A 9,612-nucleotide genomic window follows, 5' to 3' on the forward strand; every position below is an offset into this window, starting at 1 on the left:
AATCCAGAGTTCACGACCAATTTATCATTTTTCCCCAAATCCTCTGCCCTGTATGTACAAGTTCCCAAATTCCGCAGTCAGCCAGATCTGCGCCTGTGCCTTGAGGCAGAAGGGGAGAGGTGTCACTCCAAATTATAGAGAAACAGCAAAAAACAGGAGATGCTGCTGAGCTCTTCCGTGTCTCATATGCGCAGGATGGAGCCAAGTATTCGCCGAGCACCACACAGCCTGTTCCTTAAAGGTTTGGAAAAATGACACGACACACGCTGCTGCCACCTTTGTTGCAATACTTACAGAGCTGCTGTTTACAAGTTCAGCCAAGTGACGATGACGGGGATGCTGAGGATGGAAACGTTGGGAACGTGGGTCCAGGCGAAGCTATGAGCCGTGCCGGGGCTGCAGAGGTCGAACAAGCTACCTTGAAATTTGATTTTTCGAGACTCCCTTCTCAGCATCTCCCAGACAGCCACTGCTTCCTTCTGGCACTCCCAGAGCGCCGCCAGGGCACACGTCTGAAATTCATCCCAGTACCTGCAGCCAGGGGAGACACCACACCATCAGCCTCTTTGCAGCAGCACAACGCCAAGGAGCCGGGCAGAGCCTCCCTGCCCCAAGCCTGCCCTTTGAGTAGCAGCTGCCTCAGTGTTTTGTCATCCCCACCATCGTCTCCCAGAGCATCTCGGCTAAAACTCCAAACATCAAAACACACTGAAATTATTTCATGCCTTTTTTTTTTTTTCTCTAGAAGTCAATAAAATCCATTATTTTCCATCAACAAATGTCTCCCTTTGGCACTGAGCACCCTGAGTATCTAAAATGGGCTGCAAACAAAGGCCCAGCGTGTTTCATTCACAGCTTTCTCCAAGCTGAGTCAAGGGCAAAATGCAAGCACAAAGAAAGAAGGACAACGTCTCCTGCAGACGGTCGCAGCTTTATAACTACGGTAGGGGCAGGAGGAGTTATTGACTGTGTTCTCATTAGACACATTTCCATTTATCTGCCAGGTATTACCCTGCAGGAGTAGAAGCCGTTCAATGGAAAGAGGCTCTTGAGGAGCACCAGGGGAAAAAAAGAAGACAGGTGAAGATAACCCGCAGTCCTGCAATAAAAAATAAGGAGCTGCTCACTGAAGACCCATGGGCTGCCTCCCCTGGGGATGGCAACTTGGATTTTTACTTCCTCCCTCCCCCCCCACCCCAATCCAGAGATAGAACCAGGCAGGGAGAAATCCCAGCAGAAACAGAGTTGAAAACTGTAGCCTCAGAGAAGACTCTGCCAGGAGGGGCATGGTGGTCACCACACCACCAGTCTGGCATGGTGGAGCCAGCCTAGAGGACAGGAATCTGTCCCCATCCCACCAGGCATACTTGCCACCCCTCAGGAAGGAGATAGAGCCCGGCCGGCTGAGCAGGGATCCTGCAACATGGGAAAGGGGCACCTTGGTTTACGTCCAAGTGCCCTGTACTGGAGACAACACTTTGTGTGGACAGGCGGACCCGAGCACTCCACTTACTGAGTTTTCCTACCAGGGCTTACGTCAGAACGCCAGCTGTGAGGAAGTTCATTAAACCGAGTCACCCTGGCAGAATAAATGTCTCCAGATAATGAGAAAATCTGGTGCCAACCCAGGTAACCTCCCACGCTCATTCCTGAGCATCAGCAGAAGGCAGCTCTGCCAGGCGGGGGTTAAACCTGGCTGTGTCTTCAGGCAAAGGATGGCTGGGGGAAGGATGACTGGTCCTGCCCGATTCTGCTTTCATCTGGGATGGCAATTCCCAGTGTTTCACCCTTCGCAGCCCCCATCTGCTCAGCCAGGCAGGCTGCCGTCAGCTCCGGGGCAGCACGGTGCATGCAGAGCCAAGATGCCACCAGCCCCATGCTGGCTCCCAGCTCCATGCCCGTCCCTCACCCGCACTCCCGGAGAGGGGACCGCAGCTCCAGGAAAGCTGACAGCAGCAGAGAAGGCTGAGGGTTAAAGGCAAATAATTCAAAAATACTTCCTGGCAGGAAGCTGCGACATCATCACCTTCTTCCTCCAGCCACAGCAAGCCATGCACCAGGACTGGCAGGAGAAGCTGGCATGGCCCTGAAGGTGCAGAGCCCCAGCCCTGCTAGCGGGGAAGATCCTAGGACCTGTTCTGTGACAGTTTGCTTGCTGAAACTCAGGTGTCCAGGGGAGCCTTTCCAAGGTTGAGGAGGGGGCAGAAGGTCTCACCAGCCCCATTCCTCCCAGCTGCATGCATGCAGGGGGTCACAGGACAAGTCACAGGGGCTGGAGCTATTGGTAAGGGCCAGGGATGCCAACTCCTGACAAAGCCATGCAGCAGATGGATGGATGGATGGAGGGAGCTCACTGGGTCTGTCTGAAACCAGAGAAAGGTGGGGAGGCACACGTGCAATTGCACACACCGAAGAGAAGAGGTCAGACAGCAGCACCCAGCACGGGGACAATGCCAAAAAAGCCATACTGGCCACACACCATGGATAAACCCCCAACCCTCCCTCCTCCAGGGACTGTTCCCACAGGATGGGATATGCAGGGGGTCCCGGTGTGGGGTGGTACTCACCCACAGAGTCGGTGCAACCCGTGCAGCTCCACGCCATCCGTCTCCTTGTATGTGGCCATGTTTTCCCCCAGCTTGAGGACGCAGTCTGAGAAGCCTTGGTAAACGTTGGCACAGGCGGTGCCTGATGCCAGCAGCCCAGCCAGGTGTCCTGCCAGCCACCGAGGGGGTCAGCATGAGCAACCCAGACCTTGAGGGGCAGAGCCCACCTCCCTTCCTGGGCCAGCACAGTGCTGGTGCCACCCATGCATGGCGAGCTCCCTTTTCCACGCAGGACACACACCAGCCCCACAGCATCCCTCACCCTTGCCCAGCCCTGCCTGCGTTTGCCGAGAGCCCCAATGCGCTGCTCCGCCAGGGCAGGGAGCCCAGGCGGGGGCTGCCGGGGCACCCGGCACCGGCACCCCTGGCCCGGAGGGCAGGGACAAGCGGGGGGACATGGCCAGCTCAGCCCCGACAGCCGGCACCCACCGGTGACAGACACCCAGCGCCGAGCCAGCGAGGAGGGAGAGAGGGGACTCCGCATCGCCCCCCACCTCCACACCCCAGGGATCGGGCCCTCCTCAGCCCGGCACCCCAAACCCCCGCCCGGACACCCCGGATGCCAACCCCCGCCCGGGCAGCCTTACCCAGAGTGAGGAGCAGCACCGCTGTGCCCCGATGCCGCCCCATCCTGCCGCCACCTCCGCCCGGGCTCGGGATTGGGCCCCAGCCCCACCGGTGCTGCCGGAGCTGATACCTGCACCCCCATGGCCGACAGCGCTCCCCGCCCGCCTCCGCGGGGAGGGCACCCGACCCCAGCCGCCACTAATGAGAGGCTGTGGCCGCGGCTAATTAAAGAGGGGGCGGGGCCGCGGCTAACGAGCACCCGGTGGCAGCCCCGTGCCCGCAGGCCCGGCACCCCGCATCCTGCCCCCCCCCCCGACCCGGACGGCACAGCGTCGCATCCCCGCGGGACTCTGCCAGCACCCCCAGCTCCCTGCACATCACAACCAGGGACCCTGGGACCACGGGCCCCATGGCACCCCTTCAACAACTCCCTCTCCCCAAAGCACCCCGCAGCCTCCCCTCCGGAAGGTAGCGCTGCCTGCTCCACGAGTGGCCCCAAGTAGGGACCAGGGAATGGGACCGCTGCCAAGAGCAGGAATGGCGGGCAAGGCAAGGATGGCTTTGCTTTGGGGTTTGTCTCTTGTCATGACACAAGGGAAAGCAAGGCAGGAGGAGATTCAAAGACCTCGGCGTGTGTAAGTTAAAAATCTAAAATATTTTGCGTTATGCATCGCGGTGACCTGACCCTGGCTGGTGCCCTGTGAGTCCTTTCCCTTTCCCTTTCCCTTTCCCTTTCCCTTTCCCTTTCCCTTTCCCTTTCCCTTTCCCTTTCCCTTTCCCTTTCCCTCCAGCAGCAAGGGAGCAGAACGTTTCCTGCCGGCTTTGATGGCATCACGGGGGTGGGCACATCAGAGGGGTCGGGCACATCAGAGCTCGTGCTTTGCTGGGGACACCTTTGCTGTTGGGGACACCACCCTCCACCAGCCCATGAACCCCGCTGGTGCCCAGTGCCGTCACCTGAACCAGCGGGACTCCCTCAGTGCACAGGGAACCCCTGGCCCCCAGGCCGGCTGTGCCAGCACCCCCAGCCCCCTCCAGCCCCGCAAACCCCCAGCAAGTGGAAACCACAGCTCCGCAAATGCTGCGGGTGCCCAAGGAAACACACAGAGAGCTTGGGTCTGAAAAACTTACAACTCTTTATGAACAACAAAACACACAACTCTTTATGAACAACAAACATACAACTCTTCATGAACAACAAACATATAACTCTTTATGAACAACAAACATACAACTCTTTATGAACAACAAACACACAACTCTTCATGAACAAAAATCCAACAACATACAACTATTTACAACTCTTCCTCTTCCTGCCTCCGCTCCCTCGCCGCTGGTCCCCGCTCCTCTGCTGGCCCTGGAAGCAAAGCAAGCGGCACAGCCGTTTGGCTGACGAGCAGCGCCTCGCCGAGCAGAGCTGGGGCTTCCCGAGCCGGCTCAGCGGCAGCAGCTGCTTCGGGTCGGGCTTGGCCCTGACGGGCATTCGATGGCCACAGCCCTGGGACAAACCGGGGAGAGCAGGACTCTGCCGCCAGCGCTGAGCCCAGATGGGCTCCTGCTGACACTTGGGTGTCCCAACCCCGAGAAACTCCTCCCTTCCCAAAGCATTCGGGGGCTCAGGGCAGCGCGGTGTGGGTGGTTGTGCCGCCATACGAGGGGACTGTGGACCGTGTCCCTGCAGCGGGGACCCAGCCACTCCAGCCCCAGCCCGGTGGCAGGAGACCCTCCCTCACTGCAGGCAGTCGATGGGGAACACGTGCCTGAGCTGCTGGTGGTGGGTCTACCTCCATTGCCTCCTCCCCCTCCTCATCCACCTCCATCTCCTCCACCTCCTCCTTCTCATCGATCTCCATCTCTTCGACTGTTGTTGTATCGAAAACATTGGCCGCCTCCTCCCCAGCCTCCAGCGCAATTAGGCACAGCCTAAGCCGAAAGGCAAGCAGAAAAGTGCATTGGTCCTGCCCTGGCCAGCCAAGCGGACCTGTGGGACAGGGGTCTCGGCAGCCCCGATCCCTCTTGCTGCCCGGGGACAGCCGTGGCACGATGGGGCCCCTGGGCACATCCCCAGCAGGAGCTGGAGGGACCTGGGTGGCTTCTTGGCCACCTGCACCCACCAGGAGTCTTGGGCCAGTGCCTGCAGCTGGAGGCTCCGGTTCTTTTGCAGCTTCAGCGCCTTGGAGTGCCGCAAGGTCTTGTTGACCTGCCGGAGCAGAGAGGGCAGGGGTGAGCGGCCCTGCTCCCTGCCCCACGGGGCCCCGAGCACAGACCCCGGACCCCCACAGGCAGACCCCGGTGTCTGCCCAGAAGCTCCTTACTTTATGCAGGCACCCCTTGGGCTCGGCGCTGATCGCTGGGAAGAGTTTAGCTCCCATGGCTGCAGCCTGCAAAGGGGCAGAGAAGGCACCGGCTCAGGCTCCGGGCAGCACCCGGCTGCTCCCGGTGAGCACCCCTGTGGCCAGGGCCGCCCTGGGATCCCCCAGGGACGTGTCCCTCTGCACAGGGATGCTTGATGTGAGCAGGGCATGAGCAGCCCAGAAGGGCTTCTCCCAGCCCCTGGCCTTGCAGGGCTGGGGGGAGCGGGCAAGCCAAGCTCCCGGCCTGCCGAGCAGTTGGGGGTGCCCATCTGCGTGGAGCCGGGCTGTAGCACTGGCAGCGCAATCTTCTTCTTTACCTGGGCTTTCATGATGCCACCAGAGGGACTTGGATCAGGGTGTTGGGACTAGGTGGGAAGGGCTGAGTGGTGGGTCCGGGCTGTAAGGAGCAGGGCAGAAGGTCTGGGTTGGGCGCAGGGGAGTGGGTCTGTTGTGCACTGGCACATCTGCACCGGCAGTTGCAGATGGAACACGGGCCATGGCAACCGCTGACCCGTGCTGGCTGCACAGTGGGCTTGGGGACGAGCCCACTTAAAGCGGGGGGGCAGCTCAATACATACACCCCCCCCCCCCCAAAGTTAATCAACCCAACACATTAGACTTTCACCCTGTCTTAAGCGGTTCTTCCCAGCCCTCCCATCATTGAACAAGTGGCCTTTGCCCAGAGCGTTGCAGAGTGTCTATGGGACAGTGGGGCAAGTGGTGCCCCTCCTTCCCCAAGAGCTCTGGAGGTCTGGAAATGCCAAGGCAAAACCCAGCCCGTCCTCATGGACAAGGGCCAGCCCAGTCTCCAGGCAGCACTTTCCACTTTCCACCGACCCCTCATCATCCTCCGTTCGGCAGCTCCCATGCTGTGTCTGACACTCACCTGGGGCTGCCCAGGAAAGTCCCAGGAGGTGACAGCCCTTCTTGTCTGTTCACACCGCTGCTCACCTCCAGCCCTGGCAGAGGGAACGCTTCCCGACCTCTCAGGCCACTTTCTGCACAAGTTGTTGCCGTTTTCCTTTTACATTGGAGAGTTTTCCCTCTCTACAGCCCCACGTGTTTGGGGGTGACGGGCACAAGGACACTTTGGGTCTCCCTCTAGGGCTGCCCACATTTCCTGCCTTCCTTCTTGTCCCGGTTTGAAGTAAAACTGAACCAATTTTCTGTTCTGTAACTTTACATCCTAGCTAGGCCTCCTCTAACTCTCTGAAATTAACGGCATATTGTGGAGAAAACTGCTCGTTCTCAGAATGATAAGACCAATGTTTGTGCTCCATGCCAAGGAATGGTATGCAGGGAGGCCCTTGCTTAGACTTATTGCTGTAACAACCAATTTCGTTATTTGCCCCTTAGAGGGTCGGAAACGGAAAAAACGTAGAGGGGTCACATCGGTGGGGAGGAGTGGACAGGACAGGTGACCCAAACCTGACCAACTGGGCTATTCCATCCCATCTGCCCCATGCTCAGTATAAAAGCTGAGGGATCAAAGGGTCAACCCCCTTTCCTGCGATGGCCGACGTCCAGAGAGGACTCTGTCTGTTCATCTGCCTTTGATCCCGATCCGTGTGTTCCTGACTCCAGAGCTGGAATCCAGTTCCCATTCGTCACTGAGTCCAGTCTGGGACTTCCCCAGTGCCTGCCGGTGACGTGACTGTCATCCTGGGAGCTTGCTACGGTTTTGTATATATTGTATCTATTTCATTATTTTCTTCTTTATTTTTATTTGAATTAAATAATTAATTAATTATTTATTTAATATATTAAATATTAATTATATTTAATTAATTAATATTATTTAATTGGCATTCACCCAAAGGTTCTCAGGGAGCTGGCAAGAGAGCTTACCAAGCCTCTCTCCATTATTTATCAACAATCCTGGTCAACAGGAGAGGTGCCAGATGACTGGAGGGTGGCCAATGTGACGCCCATCTACAAGAAGGGCCGGAAGGAGGATCCTGGAAACTACAGGCCTGTCAGCCTGACCTCGGTACCGGGAAAGATCATGGAGAGGATCATCCTGAGTGAGCTCTCAAGGCATGTGCAGGGCAGCCAAGGGATCAGGGCCAGCCAGCATGGGTTTATGAGAGGGAGGTCCTGCCTGACCAACTTGATCTCTTTCTATGACCATGTGACCCGCTTTCTCGATGAGGGGAAGGCTGTGGACGTTGTCTACCTGGACTTTGGTAAGGCCTTTGACACCGTCCCTCACGGCATTCTCCTGGAGAAACTGGAGAATCATGGCATAGACAAGTGTACCCTCCGCTGGATAAAAAACTGGCTGGATGGCCGTGCCCAGCGAGTTGTGATTAATGGAGCAAAATCTGGTTGGCGGCCGGTCACCAGTGGTGTCCCTCAGGGCTCAGTTTTGGGGCCAGTCTTGTTCAATATCTTCATTGATGATCTAGATAAGGGGATTGAGTGCACCCTCAGTAAGTTTGCGGATGACACCAAACTAGGTGGGAGTGTTGATCTGCTTGAGGGTCGGCAGGCTCTACAGAGGGACCTGGACAGGTTGGACCAATGGGCCAAGGCCAATGGGATGAGGTTTAATAAGGCCAAGTGCCGGGTTCTGCATTTCGGCCACAACAACCCCAGGCAACGCTACAGGCTTGGGGAAGAGTGGCTGGAAAGCTGCCTGGCAGAAAAGGACCTGGGAGTGTTAGTGGACAGCCGGCTTAACATGAGCCAGCAGTGTGCCCAGGCAGCCAAGAAGGCCAACGGCATCCTGGCCTGTATCAGGAATAGCGTGGCCAGCAGGAGCAGGGAAGTCATCGTGCCTCTGTACTCGGCACTGGTGAGGCCTCACCTCGAGTACTGTGTTCAGTTTTGGGCCCCTCACTACAGGAAAGACATTGAAGTGCTGGAGCGTGTCCAGAGGAGAGCCACCAAGCTGGTGAGGGGTCTGGAGAACAAGTCCTATGAGGAGAGGCTGAGGGAACTGGGCATGTTTAGTTTGGAGAAGAGGAGGCTGAGGGGAGACCTCATTGCCCTCTACAACTACCTGAAAGGAAACTGTAGAGAGGCGGGGGTTGGCCTCTTCTCCCAAGGGAATAACGACAGGACCAGAGGAAATGGTCTGAAGTTGCGGCAGGGGAGGTTTAGATTAGATATTAGGAAGAATTACTTTACTGAGAGAGTGGTCAAGCACTGGAACAGCCTGCCCAGGGAGGTGGTGGAGTCACCATCCCTGGAGGTATTTAAGAAACGTGTAGACGTGGCTCTTCAGGGCATGCTCTAGTGCCCGGGATTGTTGGTTTGTGGTGGGGTGTTGTGTGTGGGGTTTAGTTGATGGATGCTGCTTGCTTTTTTTTTTTTTTTTTTTTTTTTTTTTTTTTTGGGGGGGTGTTGTTGTTTGTTTGGTTTTGTGTTGTGTTTTTTTGTTTGTTTGTGTGTTTTTGTGTTGTTTTTTTTTTTTTTTTTTTTTTTTAATGTGGTTGGACTCGATGATCTCAAAGGTCCCTTCCAACCACTAAGATTCTGTGATTCTGTAATTATTTAATTAAATTAATTCTTCATTAAAGTAGTCTAGTTCATTCGAAACTTCTGAATCTCCTTTATCTCTTTCTCCTCCTCTCTCCTCTTTTTTTGGGGGGGGAGAAGGGGGCGGAAGGGCCATCTGTCGGTCCGCTTTCGGTAAAGTCGGCCCAAACCACGACACTTCTCGAGTAAAACTGATCCCCTCCTTGCCCTCTCCCGTCAGGGGACAGTAAACCCAGGAATTAGATCTCTGCAGCTTTTTTTTTTTGCCACCGCTGTTTCATCTGCAGGTCTCCGAGGCCAGGCCTGCATCCGGAGAAGACATCCAAGGTGACAAGGACACTCTCAAAGTTACACCATTGGAGCACCCGAAGAGCGGAAATTTGCCAATTGGCAAACGGTCCACAGGGTTTAGGGGCTGCAGCCCCACTTGTCTTCTCCTCCTCTCTCATATCATTTTCTTGACTACTTGTCCTAGCAAGATGAAGATTCAAACATTTATCAGCAAGCTGTGGTCATTTACACCTTTGTTTCTGACAACATGAAAGTGCAACATAGAACGACTGGTTACAAAAAAATGCAGATGAGTTATAGGAATCTTGAAT

General features: G+C 56.1%; 1 protein-coding gene across 1 annotated transcript; it reads right to left on the reverse strand.

Moving 5' to 3' along the window:
- Positions 1-305: 305 nt before the first annotated feature.
- On the reverse strand, positions 306-3,236 carry LOC141470651 (neuritin-like). Its single transcript, XM_074156800.1, has 3 exons — positions 3,194-3,236; positions 2,568-2,715; positions 306-531 (listed from the first exon to the last, which is right to left on the reverse strand). Exons 1-3 carry the CDS (start codon positions 3,234-3,236, stop codon positions 306-308), a joined length of 417 nt encoding a protein of 138 aa, XP_074012901.1.
- Between the last annotated feature and the right edge of the window lie 6,376 nt (positions 3,237-9,612).

This window comes from Numenius arquata, chromosome 12, assembly GCF_964106895.1.
Source record: "Numenius arquata chromosome 12, bNumArq3.hap1.1, whole genome shotgun sequence".
Lineage (NCBI taxonomy): Eukaryota > Metazoa > Chordata > Aves > Charadriiformes > Scolopacidae > Numenius > Numenius arquata.

What these genes read in the sequence shown, in the direction of transcription:
- LOC141470651 (XM_074156800.1), bottom strand. Translation starts at nt 3,236, where the DNA reads ATGGGGCGGCATCGGGGCACAGCGGTGCTGCTCCTCACTCTGG. An exon ending in GGTGCTGCTCCTCACTCTGG is followed by an intron (nt 2,716 to 3,193) that starts GTAAGGCTGCCC and finishes GGTGGCTGGCAG; the next exon opens with GACACCTGGCTGGGCTGCTG. An exon ending in GGGTTGCACCGACTCTGTGG is followed by an intron (nt 532 to 2,567) that starts GTGAGTACCACC and finishes CCCTGGCTGCAG; the next exon opens with GTACTGGGATGAATTTCAGA.